The sequence below is a fragment of the Haliaeetus albicilla genome, chromosome 9 (genome assembly GCF_947461875.1).
Source record: "Haliaeetus albicilla chromosome 9, bHalAlb1.1, whole genome shotgun sequence".
NCBI lineage: Eukaryota > Metazoa > Chordata > Aves > Accipitriformes > Accipitridae > Haliaeetus > Haliaeetus albicilla.
The window spans coordinates 34054736-34073509 of record NC_091491.1 but is presented as its reverse complement, the minus strand read 5'-3'; the positions used below and the strand labels follow the sequence as shown (position 1 = coordinate 34073509).

General features: G+C 42.6%; 1 protein-coding gene across 16 annotated transcripts in view; it reads right to left on the bottom strand.

Annotated features, from left to right (window-relative positions):
• MCF2L2 (MCF.2 cell line derived transforming sequence-like 2) overlaps window positions 1-18774 on the bottom strand; it is a 187689-nt gene that overhangs the window by 10896 nt on the left and 158019 nt on the right. For 7 of the 16 annotated variants that reach the window (XM_069792609.1, XM_069792620.1, XM_069792607.1 and 4 more), the window contains exons 24-29: window positions 18491-18569; window positions 14370-14442; window positions 11063-11172; window positions 7035-7130; window positions 2971-3060; window positions 808-879 (exon numbers count right to left, since the gene is read on the bottom strand). In XM_069792609.1, the coding sequence (XP_069648710.1) occupies window positions 808-879; window positions 2971-3060; window positions 7035-7130; window positions 11063-11172; window positions 14370-14442; window positions 18491-18569 (520 nt within the window). The remainder of the gene's footprint in view (window positions 1-807; window positions 880-2970; window positions 3061-7034; window positions 7131-11062; window positions 11173-14369; window positions 14443-18490; window positions 18570-18774) is intronic. The other 9 variants (XM_069792608.1, XM_069792613.1, XM_069792618.1 and 6 more) reach the window with 6 other exon arrangements.

The window sequence follows — 18774 nt, the reverse complement described above, 5'->3', positions numbered from 1 at the left end:
GTCACTGATTCCATCACTGACCTGGCACCTGCCCTTTCTACCAAGGTTTTGTGCAGAGCAACACAACCCTAAGAAAGGATTCCTCAGCCTACACGTCTCTCCTCCCTGTCCTCCAGCAGGGGTACCTGACTGCTTGTGCCCCCACAAGGCAATGTGCTCTGGCAAATGCTCATGTAAAGGAGAAAGCTGACAATGGAAGCTGGTGATCTTCCAGTGGCTGGGGAGTAACTTCCTAGTTTAACTCTTTGAAACTGTTTATTAAACAGTAATTGATTAATCTGCTGCAACGAATAGGTGGAAATTCTGCTTGGCTGAAATGAAACACTGCACCTTAAATGGATATTAATGCACAGTCTAGCCTCTTCTCTAGTCTTCATGCGCATGGCTCCTGCTCCTCTTATTAGGTATAGACACTAGCAAGGGAAGAGGGATGCAAGCGGCCAGACTGCAGGTGAAGGTGAAAAGTAGCCCCTTGGCTCCCTGCTGCTGCACTCTACGCAGCGAGGTAGAAGCCAGGCAGAAAATCCAGATCCAGATGACAGTCTAGAGCATAACTTCCCAAAACAGGCAGAGAATGGGAGTTTTAACTTAGGCCCATCCCTAGGTGAAAGTTGGTAAATATAACATGAGTGCAGGGGACAGGCAAGGGGGTGACAAAGCTGTGTTTATCGCAGTTAAACAGATAACCTGACACCAAACCCCTAACGGACTCCAGTGTCGTCTGCCAGCAGTGATGAGATGTGAATTCAGTGAATAATATCAAAAGATTGCCAAACAGGTTTTCATGCAGGATGGAAATACTCATACCTTCAAACCCCAGGGGAGTTGGGTCACTCTTTATTTCATGTCTCTTGACTTTAACTGCAGGAACAAGGGGACCTGTGTGAAGTTTGCAGAGTCACAAGGCTGTAAATATTGTTAATGGAGAAACTTGTTTTCCTGATACCTGGAAACACTACCTGCCTAATACTCTCCATTTCACTCAGAAAAATGACCAGCCCCTACACTCTAGGGGCTAAACACTTCTCTGATGTGGATAGGAAACAGACCCCTTTTTGCAAAAGACATTAATACATAGTAAATATATATACTTCCTATCAGATTTCACAGATGTTTTCTCTCCCTCTTGTCCAGGAGATGGCACTAACACAGCCAGACTCACAATCTCAGCTTTCTACCCATGAGGCTGGCAGCGAAGAGATCACAAAAGCCAACACTTATACCCCGCAGAGGTGGAGAGCATCCGTCACAGGTCCATGTACAGTGCTTCTCCTGTGTCCTGACTCCACATGTGGAGGACTGGTGATGTGACGGAGCTGAACTGTTAGCAGTTAGGATCAGCACCCAGCAGCATGCAGTAACCTTGGATGGGATGACCCAAACACACTAGCTAGACCTGCATGTTGCTGAGACAAGACTCAGGCTTCAGTTCTTTAGTCATCTGAAATATTTTCTTAAAGCAGATGCTGTAAATCAACCACTTAATTGAAAAGCACTAATTTGTTTTCTAGCTTTTAAAATCATTACAAATGTAGTTTTCTCAGCATTCCAAGAAATTGCCAAGAGTCTTGTGGCAGACAGGAACCTAGGGCAGGATGTTTTTACATGAAACTGTAACAAAGTTTGAATTTCATTGTAATTCACACATGCTCTCTTTGATAAACTACACTAAAGAACAACCTTTGATTGCCCATTCTCTTTGTACATATGTGCTTCTTTCTCTTCCCCAGCTTTGGAAAGATATTAAGAAATAGTTCAGTCTTCCCATAACTTAGTAACTGATCATGTATTTCTGAAGTTGTTGCTGAGGTCAGGAAGCTGTAAGAACCTCTTCTCCTGTGCTATGACCATCATTTCCATGTAGTGATGTTTTAGTGCTATGGTCTAAAGAGGTTGGCAAAGAAACATTTGTATGTAGCAGTAATATCACATCCTTCCTCTGTCAGTAAACCCACCCATGCTCTCATTTCATGACAGCCTCATTGCACAGTCAAGGATATGGTTCATAAATACTGTGCAACCTTATACAAATTAATTTGGCCATTTTTTCCTTCTATTTTGGTTTGTGAATTGCCCCGCAAATCTTAAACTTGCAAATCAGTTCCTCCACTTCATTCTGGGAACTGCCAAAAGATGGTATATTCAGACTCCAATGTAAGACTGTAAGTTCTGTTCTCAAAAGCAGCTCTGACATGTAGGCATAGGTGCCTACAATCCTACTGATTTTCAATACAACCAGCTTGCCCAAATGCATGGTGTGATTTTGAGTTTAAATGTAGCCACTAGTGCAGTAACTTAAAAGTAAATTCTGTAAAAGTGCCTTTTCTCAAAATAATAACAGCTCAAAAATAAAACTTTCATAAGTTCCCACACAAACTGCATAGAGTTCAGTGCATTCTGGGCACCTAGCTCCCTTACACGTCTGAAAATTTCCTGGCAAGCATAATTTTTAATCATAACTGTGATTATGCTAAATATGCTTAAAACTGGCATTTATTGCTACTCCATTTTTGGCTTGATTTCAGCCTTTCTTGCCATCTGATCTCTGCTATGCAATGAGGAGATTCTCTCCTTCGTGAAGGCAAAAATCCTAAACAGCTTTAAGGAAATGGAGAAATAATTTCTATTGAATTTCAGTTAATCCAAACTAAGGAGAAGTTGGAAACCTAACCCCACATCAGTCAAACATTAATGCAGTTTCCATGGAAACCAGCACTGCTCTTCAAAGCCTATTATGGACAAACTGAGAAGAGTCACTATATATTCTGGCAGCACACCTTGATATACATTCAAAATGTCTTGGCCTGCCCTCCTGCAAGTGTTATACTAGTCCTGACTTTTCTTCTACTGGAACCTCCTGCATTTGTAAAAATTGAGCCTGATGTACTCACTCTGTGAACAGCATTTGGCAGTAAATGTATCAGTCAGCAGGAAGGGAGAGGGGTAGCTAAGCAAGCAGCATGACAGTACCTTTGGTCACAGCAGAAGCATTAACTGTGGTGCTGATGGAGGAGGCTAGGGAAAAGCGACGGGTAACTTCTCTTTCCTTAGATTCTGGATCTGGGAGAATAGACAGATGCAATGCAGGGCAGGATTAGAGGTTAATAAGCACTGAGGGTAAAAGATGTCCAAAGCAAAGCAGCAGCGGGAAAAGGGTAAACAAAAGGTAGGTTGCTCCTCTAAAACAGCCAGGAAAAATACCCTCAACAAATTGAAAAGCACAGAAAAGAGTTTATATGAACATATTTTTGAAGCAATTCCAATTGCCCCAGTTTTAATACTTCAGAAAGGAGACATGCCAATTAATATTTTAGCAACCAACTAGTGTTTACGTATAGCTACAAAACACAGAGAGATGAGCATGATGGTTAGAATGGTGCATGTGTCTACAAATGAGGTTTGGATTATTTTAGACACTGAACTGCTCATCCTGTGATGACTGACCTGAAATACACTGAAAAACAAACATGAAGTTAACTGTGTGACTGCCTGAAAATGCTCTCTGAGCCTCCATCCTTAGTGGTGCAAATCAGCTTGGAGAAAGTGAGGGCAACAGAGCTTTTTTTGGTTTACTCCAATTAGGATCCTGCCTTTTCTCAAAGTCCGCTTAGGAGTGAAGACACAACTTCCCCAGATTTCACTACGAGATGTGAGTAGCATTTTTTACTCAAAATATTTCATAAACAGATCAGAGGTATAAATAGACTGACTGTCAGCTAGCTCCAGAGAGCACATGATGTTTCAAAACACACTGAGGTCATTGCGCAGCTCTTAAGAGATTGTGTCTACACTTCTACAGGCACATCAGTACATTTCTTGCACCTACCAGCTACAGCAGCAGCACTTGGGAGAAAAGGGTGCTTGCTTACAAATATTTCAGGATTAACTTTTTAGTCTCTTCTGCTTAAAACATTCTAAGCACATGTGCTGCATTAGTCAAGTCAGTATTTCCATTGAGACATGAGTAAAGCTATTCATATGCTTCATACCTCATTTTCAGTAAGATACTCGAACACTTAACTCTACCAGGACACAATCTCAGCTGAAAATGGTATTAGAAATGGCTTTAAACATTCTGTTGAAGGTTTTCAGATTTGTCAAAAACTATTTGTGATTTTTATGTTTTGATTTTTAAAAATATCAGAAAAACACTTATGTAAAAATTAAGTAGTTGTTTCTATTTTTACCAAAAAATTTCCTGCGATAGGTGAAGAGATATTTCACATGAAACTCTTCGTAGCACATGCTCACATGCTTTGCTGAATCTTAGCCCAGATCTTCCTAGATGGTGCCTGTGATTCAGAGGGACTTTTCTATTCCAGTTGTGTCCTTTCTCTTATCATGTCTATCTTCTTTTCCCTCTCTTTTTCTTTCTTTTTTTTTTTTTTTTTTTTTCCCCCATGGTTAACTGGCATACAGCACTGGAGTAAAATAAGTTTCAGGTGATTTTATATTTCAGGTTTAAATATCCTGTGCAGAAATACTACTGTGAAGATTTCCTTGCCAGGGATCTTAAAATTCTCTTTCCCATTCCTCATCTTCACATTTCCTTATTTTAATGTTCAGTCATACAACATTTCTCTTTACTTTGTTTTTTCCATATTTCTGCCTAGTAAATGTCACTTTCACTATATGTTTTCAGTGGAGCAGAAATTAGCGTGACTGGTTGAACTGCAATTCGTATAATGTTTTATTATGCCAAAACATCAGGAAACCATATTAGCTCCTTAAAATCTCAGTGCAATTTTAATGGTAGATTAGCTACTGTAAAAAGACTGTAAATTCTGTATCTGCCAATGCACTTCCTTACCACTTTACTCATAAAAGCACATATATTCAGGTACATCCTTATTCACACCTCCTAAAAGGCTGAAGAAAAATGAGAGGTTAAACTTGCTCTCAGTGATAATTACAATGGGATGACTCCACATTTAGGCTGCTGTAACTGCCCTTTACTAAAATACATAGAAAAATTCACTTTATAATTATGGTGTTGGGCTACATTTACACCACATCATACAGCTCTTGGAGACCTTGCACCAACTCCAAGGAATATGAGCTTGGCTCTGCAAACCGGGACAGCTAATCCTGACCCAAGGCTGGGGGAGATGCAGAGTGCTATGAGCGGGGGCTTTCATGCGCTTTGGTTCCAGTGCTGGTATGGCTGCCTTGGGGGTCTCTGCACTGATGGAGTGCAGGATGGTAAAGTTTCCCCTCCAGACATCAGCATTTCTTTGGCCAAAACACCAAGGTGTTTATATACAACAATTTCTACCCCAACTTATCCAGCCCGGGCAGACAGTTCTGCAATGCTTTCAGCATCCATGCTCCACTGCCAGTTGATATCCATCAGGCAATCTTGTTTTCCCCCTAGTTAGTCTTGTTATTTTGTTGTTTAAACCTTCCCTTTTATGTGTTCTGGACATGAACAGACACAGTGGGTCTGAAGCAAAGCACACTCAGCTCAATATGGCATCTCCTGCCACGGCCAGTAACAAATCCCTAGATAAAGGGGTCAAGAGCAGGACAAGATTATTGCAGTAACTTCTCTGTTACCCTCTCACAGCTTCCGATCTGCCCTAACAGCCAGTCCATACAGTGCTAACAGGGCTTTGCGTTGTCACTGCCTGCAGAAATGACCACACTCTGCAAATTATCCAGCTTATTTGCCAACTGGTTTCCTCCAGGCCAGGACCAGATTAGTAACTGAACAGCACAACAAAGTGCAATGGGACATTGTGTAATGGAGGTGGTTCACGGGAATCTCAGGTAACCAGACCCAGAAACTCTTTGAGCTGAGAGTGCCTACAGCTTAGGGGGTATGAACTCGTCTGAACTGTGCTTTGCTGTCTGGAACACTGAATACAATGCAAGACATTTCACATGACAAGAAAAATTCAGATAAAAGAGCAAAAGAGGCCCAAAACAAAATTGCAGATCCAAACTCGCCCAGCTTACAGCATTAGCTAGCATTTCTGAAATCTGTATTTTGTAACTGATTTCCCTAAGTCACAGGATCTGGAAACCACTTCCTGTTTTGTATTCAGAACATTGAACTGGTTTGGACATCTTGGATCTTACTACCAAGTGCAGCCTTACCCTTGCGGCTAGAATCTTACGGCTGCACTAACTCTTGGTGTATTCTTATCTACTCTGTAACATTGTAATTTAATACTTCTGTATTTCTCTTTTTATTCTTTCATCTTGCTTCTTCCTCCTTTGATGCTCGCCCTCTCCATCACTGCACACTAACCCTTTGTCTCACAGAAGAAATGTCATTTATCAGAACAGGAGAAAGCCACATAATAACAATAAAAAGAGTAATTACACTATCTTTTCAGGAGATGATTGTAAATAGTTATTTAATTTAATTTCTATTCACATTTCTTTCTTTCCTCTAAAGTCTCTTCCTTGTAAAGCCATCAGAGGAACATGCAATGCTCTCTACTCATGGATATTAAGTGTCTTCTAAATATTTATGCACAAAGACTCAGAACACACCATTTTACAGTGTCATATAACATAATTAAGTAGAAATGGCAATAAACCCCAGATCTTCTGAATTCCAGTTCCCCAGTGCAGCCATTAGGCCATGGCTGAGCAACATTTAAAAAAAAAAAAAAAAGAGGTCCAACCAATGAACAATTTAACACATGAAAACCTCATGTAGTACAACACAGAGATGATATTCTTCCCTTCAAGCCAGTAAATTGCTGAAAGAAGTTAGGCTGGTGGTTTAAAACAAGTTGGCCCCTTGAGAGAAACTGGAAACAAACATTATTTGCACTGTGCACCAGTAAAAGACCCAACAAGTCAACTCAAAGTTTGCCTTGCCAACACTGCCGTAGGAGCAATTTTTGGTAACAGCATCTTTGAGAAGAGGAGCCACATGTGTGCATCAGACAGGAGCATTTTGGTGAGATGTGGCAGCACTTTAGGAAATGGTGATGGATGGCGCTATGGGATGGAGAGAACATTGTGGGAGTGCAGGAGACAGATGGCCAGAGACCAAATGCTGCGTGGGGTGATTTTACCTTTGGGTGGAGCTCTGCGGTTGGAAAGACCTTGCAATGTGAATCGCTTTCTAGCAAGCGCTGTGCGCTCAAGGTTAAGGCTGGTGGAAGCATCAACTAGGAGAGAGAGGGAGAGGGAAGAGAAATAAGGAAGGAAGGGTCAGCTGTTCAGCTTATGGGAAAGGAAAGGTTAGCACTAGATGACAACTAAAAATAAATAAATGAATAAATAAATTTTGATTCAGTTCAAGCCTGAGCAAGACCTAATCAATTAGAAAGGTGACATGAGGTCAGGGTGATTAAACCAGCTGAGCCAAACAGAGCCCCTGGGTTGAGTTTGGTTCACTGAGTTTTAATGGAGAACAACAACAACAAAACAAAACCAAAGAAAAACAGGTGAAGGGATGTAGCTCTCATCAAAGGAAAATACAGTTTAGCAGCAAGCTCATTAATAAGGATCTAGTGCCTTTTACTATGGAAACACATCATTATTGTTGGAACAGCAAGCTTGCAGGGAGAAATAAGAGAAGAAGCCTTGCAGCGCAGGGCATGTACAGAGAGCGATTGTCGCGAGCAGTCCCACTTCTGCTATGTAGTACTAGCACTGAAGAGCCTGTCATCATCAGCTGATACACTCTCAGCCTTACCTGCTGAAGCCTTTCTAGCAGCCTCTGAAGCTGGCATATAGTCATGCATTTGATCTCATGATTTGCTGGGATGTAAGCAGTGCCATGCCAGCAAAGCCTACATGCCAGGCTCCTACATGAGTAAGCCAGCCATGCCGCCTCACAGTCACCTTTACAGAGATAAGTCACAGATGGCTCTAGGTCCTGAGACTCTGGGTTTGAAAGATACTCAATTACTTGCACTGCAGGAAGCAGGTGGACCTAGAGCAAACCCCCAGATCCATGCATTCCTGCTGAATTCTGCATCTGCCCCCTTCTTTGTGTGGGCAGGTAACACACAAGGTTTATGGCAAGGGAGCAGGAGAAAAGCCACGTGTTGGCTGCCTGGTTCTGTGCCTTAGGATTTAACCAATAGCTTTTTCCTCCTCTTTATTTTATACGCTGCCAAGTGAAAATCATTAGAGGGACAAATGAAGACCAGAAGTACAAAGGGAACGTGAAGACACAGTGACGCCACAGACAGACAAGCAACAGACAGACAAGCTGTGCTTCCCAAGAAAAGCGCATCCCATCACTTCCTGATTTGCAGCCAAGATAATCCAGGTTCCGAGGTGCCTGCATGCATAGGTGGGTGTGAGATGAACAGCTTTTTAACAATACAGAAATATTATGTTGGTGTGGTTCAGCTCCTCCTAGCCAGTGGCCTGATGCCAGCTTTGGGCCAGGCAGGTGCATCTGGTGAGGAACTGCTACTGAGCAGCCGGTTCAGCTGTGGGGCTGCCCACAGGCGTACTGGGAAGTGTTTGGCTTTCAGACTGCCTGTGTTGGCCTAAGAGCCATTCCCTGCCATTGCTGCTCCCACTGTGAGGCAATCTTTGTGTAGATACTGTAGCCTATAAAGAATCCAGAAACTGGTACATAAAATATATTTACTTTCTGTTTGCGTAGAGCAAGAAAATCCATAGTATTTCATTATCACAGAGTCACGAGGCAAGTACAACAGCGCATGTGTGGAGGGGGTGGCTTTATATGGTAGTTCTTCAGCTACGCAATTCTATCACTTCACTGAGGGACCCCTTAGGATTTCACAAGTCCCCACAGACATGTTGTCTCCACCTGAGTTACTTCAGACCTCTTCCTTCCTTCTGTAGGTATACCAAATAACCCTGGAAACCATTTCCAAATGTAATAAGTACTTGTGGCAAAGGCGGCCAACAGCATCCTGGGCTGCATTAGGCAGAGCCTTGCCAGCAGCTCCGGGGAGGCGATGCTTCCCCGCTGCTCAGCACAAGTGAGACGCACCCGGAGTGCTGTGTCCTGTCCTGGGCTCCCCAGTACAAGAGACATGAACATACTGGAGTGAATCCAGTGAAAGGCCATGAAGATGATTAAGGGATTGCAGTAGCTGACAGGAGGAGAAAGAGGGAGAGCTGGGATTGTTCAGCCTGGAGACGAAAAGGCTCAGGGGCATCTTATCCAGTAAAGAAGTGGAGCCCAATGACAGGATGAGAGAGGCAATAGGCACAAATTGAAATATGGGAAATTCCATTTAAAAATATGAAAAAACCCCTTTTTTACTGTGAAGGTGGCTAAAGCCTGGGACAGCGTCCCCAAGGCAGTTGTGGAGTCACCATCCTTGGAGCTATTCACAACCCAACGGGACACGGCCCTGAGCAACTTGCTCCAGCTGACCCCGCTTTGAGCAGGGCAGTTAGACTGGGTGGTCTGCAGAGGTTCCTGCAGGGCTCGGCTCCCATATACCTTCAAGTCAGTAAATCTACCAATCAGGTCCACACAAAACACTGGTTTATATGTAGGTAACTCGATCACAGGCACTTATCCATAAGAATAATGAAACTGAAATAGCTTCCCAGTAGTGCCCTCCCCCTCTGTACTACAGAAAGAAAACAATATTTTAAAATAATCTGTGTCCACATTAACTCCATAGATATTGGGCATGTTACAGTCAGTAGGTGGCACAAAAGAGACAGTTTTGGCAGCGCACCAGTCTCCAGAAGGCCGCAGCACGATTCCTTTGCACCTTTGAAAGCAGGACCTAACTGTACATTTTGAAGGCAGGTTCAGCCCCTGCAGAGTCCCAGCTAGAGGTGCCTCACAGGGACGCAAATTAAAGTTTCGGGGGGCCATCCGAGGGCGGACAGCCCCTCCGCTGGCGCTCCGCACAGCGTGTGTTGCAGCCCAGGACGCAGAGGCGCACCCTGCACCCACGAAGAGCCGGGACTCGCTGCTCGGCTCTGCGGGAGCAGCCGCGTGGGGAGGATGAGGAGGCTCTCGGCTGAGCTAGCAGGGGTTACAGCGAGAGCCCTGGGGAACTCCTCGTGGGAAATCAGAAGGCAGAAGAACGGAAATCAGCATATAGGGTGATCCCAGTTCCCACACTCTTGCATAAGCTGGACCAGTTAAAAAGCATCAATAATTTTCCTGGAAATTTTTTAAAAAGGGGGTTTATGACTTCCAGATGAAAGGCTGCTTTTCAAATTTTGGGGTTTTTTTATTTTAAAAAGTTCATCCTTTTAAAAAAAGAAATTTTTACTGAAACAGGTTTTTAACATTGGATTTTTTAAATGAAGAAACCGTAACTTTCTCCCCAGAATAAAAACTTAGTGCAATGAAAAATCTTTTGGTGAATAGCCTATATTTCAAAGAAAAAATATTCCACTTTTTTTTTTTTTTTTTTTTTACCATCTCTATTTATAAAAGGGCCTGCTGTTACTTTAAGCCTGATTTGGACATTAATCTCTTAAGACCTCGCAATTTTCTTTTTTGTATTATTAGAAAAGTCTTTGCTCTAACATTTCAAAATACCACCTAAAAAGAGAAACTGCTGTTGAAAGACTTCCTGTTCCTGCTACTGCCAGATGAGACCCAGTTTCTTTTTAGTGTTCATTTTAACATACATTGTATAGAATATATTTATTGTATTTATGCCCTCAAATAATGGAGGGACTTTCTGTGACCGTATGTGCCTTTATTTACCATACGCTAGAGGAGAACCTATACACAGAGGAGGCAAAAAAAATCTCTTTGACGTAAAGCGAGGAAATTGGTTAGCAAAGTCCATAGACAATCTTAAATATGGCTAGAAACCAACTTAGCCAGGATATAGAAGATTAAAATACATATACTATAGCAACCCCCCCAATTCTATTTTTAAAAAACACAAGTTGTATAAAGAGGACTGTAATGCATCAAAACTCAGACTTAAAAAAAACTAAACTGGTAATGCTTTTTGGTGTTCAGGAAGTTTCATGGTACAATTACTCAGCTTTGTAGCACTGTTTATTTTGACTTTGGGTTTAAACAACACACATTCAAAATATCCTCATCAAACTCCAGAAATGAGTGTGCAAAAATAAAGATATTACCCTTTAGAAGCAAAGCGCTCTGTCTCAGAACTCCTACCTCTCTTTTGTCTGGCGCTGGGACTGGAATTCCTGTTTTTATTGTTAGATGCTTCCACGTTTGATGTCTCAGATTTGTTTTCGTATATACTTGATGACTTCCTGCTATACCTTTGGACAAAAGAAATGCAAAAATAGTTACATTCCTACTTAATACCTTATGGAGCACTGAGTACTAAGCATTCTTTTTTACCCTCAGATATGGAAGCCTAAGGAATAAAGGGCAGGTTTTAAAATTCTGTGTGCTGTAAAAGTCTGCATCTGTGCAGGCGTGTATGGTGGGAAAAGCCATTCTAGCCCCTGCCTCCTTTCCACACACACAGTAAGGGATGTACCTAGCAAGAGCTGAGAAGGGAAAAATGGAGGAACAAGTTGGTTGTCTGCACAAGCTCTTTTTGCAAGTCCAACAGATTTGGAAGGAAGGAGTGGGAAAGCAGGTTAGAAAAGAGGGCCCCAGTTTTCCATCCTTTGCAACATAAGTATATTTGACTCCAGGAGAGAAATGGGTACCGGATGGTCACACAGAGGTTATACCGTGTGTAGAGGAACATATGGATTCCACTGGTTCCAGGATCCCCCAATTTCTGTTTCTTCTGCTCTTTGAAAACACGAATCCACGCAGGATATCCCTGTTTACAGCTGAACCACGGACGAGGGGATCCATCTTGCCAGATTTGCACAGGTACTGGCCTTGTGGTCTGTAATGGGAACAACCCCCCTGCCCCAGGTTTGTAGGGCATTCGAGCTGCAAGGTTTTCCCATGCTTCTTATCCTCATTGTTTTGCAAATGTCTGGTGGTTTTGTTTGGATGTTTGACTGTTATCTTTGGCAGACTGCTCCACACATTTCACTGTATCTACACACTTGAAATACTCTTTCCCAAAAAGCTCGTTACTAACACTTATCAGCAATTACATTGCTGTTTACAATTAACATACGAACTGTTATACTTTGATAGGTTTGTCTTGCTGTAAGGGAAGGTCCAAGATATCATTAAAAACTTAAGAACATTTGGAATACTAGAGATCTGTGAACACCGTTTTTAACTACAAGGGAGCCTGGGACTCATTGCTTTGTATTTGAACCTCTGACCCGTTTCTGATGGAACCTTAACAGAGGTCTCTGTTACCTCCTGTACTAAATCAAAATGTGATTTTGCAGCCTGATGTCAGGTACAAAATGGGGCTCAAAATAAATATGGGAACAAATCCAAAGCACACTGACATTTCCTTATTCTTTTTTCTCTGTTCCTTCCCAGCTAGGCTGAGATAACTGTGAAACATATACCCGACAGAGTTAAAGATTTACAGCTGTGAGAAAGACACCAAGAAAACACATAGCTTCTCTGAAACAGCTTCTGCAGTAAAATCCAAGTACTGCTGTCTATCTATGTGCACAGGATATTTTTACATGGATGTATGACTGAATCAGTCATTTCCAATAAAGCAGATAGTTAAGCAGTTAGAACAATAGTCTATGTAAGTTTCATGTGTTGAAATAGATTAGAAAACTGAAAGGGATCATTTCATTATCACTGAAATGCAGCAGCCATCCCTTGAGAGAGATACAGCAGCAATAGATATCACAGGGCATCTCATTTTAGGATTAAACAGTGAAACTTTGGGGAAAAATTTACAGAGAGAGAATTTAAATAGATTGAACAGGACTTAGGCACATTCAATAACTGCCTGTATTAAGGGCACTGTTATTAAGTGTCCCTTTTGCCAACACCTCAGCTCCAATCCTGAGTCAGCCCAGCCCTGCCTTATCTCATGGAATTGCAGCCCCGCTGCTGCAGTGGCATATAAACAAGCAAAAGGGATAGTCTTTGTCATTGAACAATGGCATGGCTCAGGGAGGGGAGAGCGTCCTGCAAACAGATTTCCCCAATGTCACAGCACAGGTTTGACAATTCCCAATAAACAGCAGAATCACTGTTACACGTGGGCAACCCAGGAGAGGGTGTCTATTGGTTAGATAAAATCCTCAATAATTAATTAGCCTCCAACCACTGGCAGAGCACTGATGATGCTGGTTGCTCTTTAGCTAATAACAGTCTACCACTGGCTTACTTAAAGCGCCTTTCACAACTGGGGCTGCTTAGTCATACCAGTCATAAACACAGACTATGCCCATGTGGGTGGCTATCACAGTCTAGCTTCTTCCTTCTTTTCCTCGCCTCCACCCAGCATCTCAAAACAGGCTGCAGAAGGGACTCCACTGTCCAAGGAAGTCTGGATCTACTATTTCACATCAACTAGTGCAAAGCCACCTTGTGCTGCAACTTGCCTGTCCTTGCGTCTCTCTGAGACACGTATTACAGAGGATCAAGGTGGCCTCTGCTTACAATAGCCAATAGGACACTCAACTTTATTCCATTCATGAAAGCTCAGAGCATTGTTCTTTCATTAAGACTTACCATATTCTTTCTGTCCCTGTAATAACCCAGCATTTGGAGCAGAAGCATCTAAGCTCTCCTCTGCTACAGTCGGCAGAGTGAGGACAAGCAGGACTCCATTTCTCCTTCGGTTTAATCCACTCTAGGAGAAATAGCTTATCACATGGCCTTTCTTCCTGGAGTTAATTAATCTTCTGTTGACATATTTTGTCTATGATTTCTGCTTTGAAAATTCTCACTTTAAGAGCCTTATAAGAGGGACACACATCTGGATTGATTTGAGACGTTTTTGTGATTGCATTTCATATTTTACTGGAATAATTTTCTCCTATCCCCAAGGCGGTTTTGCTGAAAGATTTTCACTCTTAAACCTTTTCGGCTTAAACCTTAAACAAAGCAAATGTAACCAAGCCTAGAGAAAATATGGTGCAGGATTAACAGCACTGCATCTGTTTAAAATTTCTTGCATTGAGTTGTACGACTCTCAAAGGCTGGCTGTGTTACCTGGGATCTCCTTGTTTGGTTGATCCTGCTAAAATTTTGCAGTGATATCCCATGCCAACTTACATTAAACTTGCCCAGCAATTGGACCATTACAAAAATTTGCTGACAGCTCCATTTAACATCCTGGAAATGTTCCAATACACTTTGTCTAAACTTAAGCTAATCAAGAGCATATGGTTCTTTTGCAAAGCCAAATGATCATCTTTGAAATGAATTCTGCATTGTGATTTTAGTTTCGCCATGAGCGAAACCTTTATCTGAATTTACATGTCTTTAAAGAATTTGAAGACAATCAAGTAAGTTTGTACCCAGGAAGCTAAGCACAGAAAACTAAGAATTTATGTACTGCAAAAGCACAAAGGCAAGACAAAACATGGCCCTGATATGCCATGATAGCTGTGGTCACCTGCTTGCATTGGAGGAATCCATTGGTGCATGGTATACACTCTCGGTGATTCTTTGGTGCAGTTGACTTGCTTCTGTTAAAGAAAAAGTAAAAAGAAATTGCTCCAAATTGTATAAATTGCTTCCTTGTTTGCATGGAAGGTGGGAGAGGGAGAGGGAGAGGGGGAGGGAGGGGAGAGGGAGAAGGAGAGATTTTGACCTGCTGCAATCAAAATTGAATACTCGTACTTGAAGAGAAAAGGCATATGGTGATCTTAAAGTTTGAAAACTTAACTCACCCAAACAGCTCTTCTACCCATATTATTTCAGTGCAGAAGAGATTTCTTCTCCTACCACCTTCTCTTTCCTCTGTACCTCTTCCTAGCTCACTGCACAATATGGATTTAGAGAATGCACATATTGGCATTTTTCCCAGAATACAATACAAGTTTTGTGGCTCGCAGCTTTTTCTGGATTTAGCAACACATGTACAACAGTTCTTCTGCACACGCAGCCATCTAGTAGAATATATCCCCATCCCTCTGAAGACTGTTTTTGCTCAGCATCCTGGACAAACAGCAATAATAAAATGTTGTTCAGATGCCACTTCTTCACTCTTTTTGCATAGCTGCAAGGTAGCAACAGACTACTTTGTACCTATGTCTAGTAACTACTGAGTGGAGAAAGATAGGAAAGATGCTGACAACTTGGTTTTCAAGGCCAGGAGAGTCAGACACTAAGAAGTGAGAAAGCAATGGAAGGAGCTGCTTTCAAACTCTCAGATTGCTGAGATCCTACAGCTATTTCACTCTGAAAGATGAACCTCCTGTCAATGAAAGGAGAACAGACAAAGGGACAGCGACAGCACTGAAAGATTAAACTTAAAGTCTTTTGTGGGTGGGAATGTTGGGAGAAAGGAGCACCCTGGGTGGGGAGTCGGAAGTAGCTCCATTCCTGGTTTTGGCAACTGATTCACAGCCTTGCACAAATCCCTTAAGCTGCATCCATAATTCCTTTGCCGGCAAGAGACAATTATGCTCTTTGGGATCAATGGATCAAGGAGTTACCCAAAGGCTTGTTAGCATTCCATGCTCACTACAGTATACAATAGGAGGTGTATATACACTAAGTGTTTGGACACTAATGACCCATATGTTAAATTATTTATCACATACCTTTGGCCACCTCCTTTGCCCTTTACTTATTCATCTCAGCTGGTTCCTTCCAACATTCCAACTCCCTGTACAACTCCTAACAACAGTCATTAAAAACAGCCCCGACAAACAAACATATTCCTCTTCCTTCTCTCAGTACAACACACAGTTGGAGAAATATCCAGTCTTGGATTAAGCATGAATTAAGGCCTATGCTTTCATGAGTCATTACAAATAGAAATGCCTGTTTAAAACTACAGGACAAAGCATTTGCTTCCTGCAATCAATATTGTAATAAGTGCTTTAATTCATATGATCATTTGGGATAAGGCAATGGGAAGAGTTCAACAGCATATAAGACATAATTTCTGCCCTCTGACTGCTGTTCTGCTGGATACACAATGAAGGAAAACTTGACTTTGCTCATAGAGTAGGATGAAAGTTGTCCTTGGATGTTCTCAAGACCAGACTGGCTAAAGTCTTGGGTAACCTGGTTTGACCAATAACAGTCTGCTTTGAGCAGGATGTTGGACTATGATATCCTGAGGTCCCTTGAAACCTGAAATATTCTAGGATCCTATGATATTAAGACAAAACAATAAAGAATATCAAAATATAAACGTTTTCAAAACTTTCAGTCTTGATTCCTGCATAGTTTTCTCTGGAAAATGCATAGTAACTCTATCATATAGGTCTTGTATGCTACAAAGAGTTCACAAATGCTCATCTGGGTGACTGTCGTGGTTTAACCCCAGCCAGCAACTAAGCACCACGCAGCCGCTCACTCACTCCCCCCCCATCCAGTGGGATGGGGGAGAAAATCAGGAAAAGAAGTAAAACTCCTGGGTTGAGATAAGAACGGTTTAATAGAACAGAAAAGAAGAAACTAATAATGATAATGATAACACTAATAAAATGACAACAGTAGTAATAAAAGGATTGGAATGTACAAATGATGCGCAGGGCAATTGCTCACCACCCGCCGACCGACACCCAGCCAGTCCCCGAGCGGCGAATCCCTGCCCCCCCACTTCCCAGTTCCTAAACTAGATGGGACGTCCCATGGTATGGAATACACCGTTGGCCAGTTTGGGTCAGGTGCCCTGGCTGGGCATGAGAAGCTGAAAAATCCTTGACTATAGTCTAAACACTACTGAGCAACAACTGAAAACATCAGTGTTATCAACATTCTTCACATACTGAACTCAAAACATAGCACTGTACCAGCTACTAGGAAGACAGTTAACTACATCCCAGCTGAAACCAGGACAACCACTCAGTGAGTAAGGAATTGGCTGGACGGTCACACTCAAAAGAGTTGTGGTCAACAGCTCAATGTCCAAGTGGAGACCAGTGATGAGTGGCGTTTCTCAGGGGTCGGTATTGGCACCAGCCCTGTTTAACATCTTTGTCAGCAACACAGACAGTGGAATTGAGTGCACCCTCAGCAAGTTTGCTGACAACACCAAGCTGCGTGGTGCAGTTGACATAGTGAAGGGAAGGGATGCCATCCAGAGGGACCTTGGACAGGCTTGAGAGATGGGCCCGTGTGAGCCTCATGATGTTCAACAAGGCCAAGTGCAAGGTCCTGCACATGGTTTGGGGCAATCCCAAGCACAAATACAGGCTTGGCAGGGAATGGATTGAGAGCAGCCCTGAGGAGAAGGACTTGGGCGTATTAGTGGGTGAAAAACTGAATATGAGCCAGCAAAGTGTGCTTGCAGCCCAGAAAGCCAATCGCATTCCGGGCTGCATCAAAAGAAGTGAGACCAGGAGGTCGAGGGAGGTGATTCTGCCCCTCTACTCCACTCTCATGAGACTCCACTCTCATGAGACTCCACTGGGAGTACTGTGTTCATGTCTGGGGCCCCCAACATAAGAAAGACGTGGACCTGCTCAAGTGGGTACAGAGGAAGGCCACAAAAATGATCAGGGGGCTGGAGCATCTCCCCTGTGAGGCTGAGAGATTTGAGGTTGTTTAGCCTGGAGAAGAGAAGGCTCCAGGGAGACCTTATAGCGGCCTTCCAGAACTTAAAGAGGGCCTACGAGAAAGATGGGGAGGGACTCTTTAACAAGTAGTGTAGTGATAGGACAAGGAGTAATGGCTTTAAACTGAAAGAGGCTAGATTTAGATTAGATATTAGGAAAAAATTCTTCACTGTGAGGGTGGTGAGGCACTGGAACAGGTTGCCCAGAGAGGTTGTGGATGCCCCATCCCTGGAAGTGTTCAAGGCCAGGTTGGATGGGGCTTTGAGCAGGCTGGTCTAGTGGAAGGTGTCCCTGAGCATGGCAGGGGAGTTGCAACTAGATGATCTTTAAGGTCCTTTCCATTGTAAGGTCCCAACCTAAACCATTCTATGATTCTATTTTAGGTACTTATGAGGCTTCAATCATTCATGTGTTGAGCACGTCACAAATCACCTTCATAGTGACATCTCTGTGAGAGAGGGAAATGTCATTAATCATGTTTTACAGGGAGGTCACTAAGATAAAAAGATGGGATAACTGACTGACATTTAAAACATAAGGCAGGCGACTAGATTTGAAATAAAACCCCTCAAAAACCCAACAAAGCAAAACAAACAATAGGATGGAGAGGAACAGTTGCTGTCTGGTCATGTATGTAGAAGGAGATCTTTTGTGTCAGGTCTTGTGAGAAGGCACAGAGTGAAGACTGGGACCCCATCTCCTCACATGCTGATGTAAATGCATGTTTCTAGGGTTGTGGCTTGAGAGGGAGAACACAGGAAAATCATGTTCCTCAGACTAACTGTGAATGGAATAATTATTCATGCCATTTCTAAAGTTATAAGAAATTTTCTTTGATCAGGACAAGGGTTTAAGTCCCAGCAATGCTGCCACCACCCAACTGACCCTCACATAGAAGTTCTGTTCTTGCTGATTTCACTGATGGTAGTGGATGGCACTGTAACTCATCCCAGCTACAGAAGGAAGGCAACATGACCAGATCTCGCTCTGTGTGTCCTACCTCTACATGCTTCCAGTTGTCCTGTCAGGACTTTGCGAATCTCTGAAATCCAGGTGTTTTTCAACTCAACAGAAGATGCCTGAGAACACAAGAGGAAAAGACAAAGCAGATCTAGTTAAAGCATGCTGCCAATCACTTGGCTGCCCTGACCTACATTTGCTCTTGATTTTCCCAAGGAATGGAACGCTGTGGTCAGTTTTGAGCAAAGCGAAGGACACTCTTCAAGATGGAAAAGTTACCATGAATCTAAGGTCCTGCCCTTGCTTTTCTGTCCAGCGTTCTAA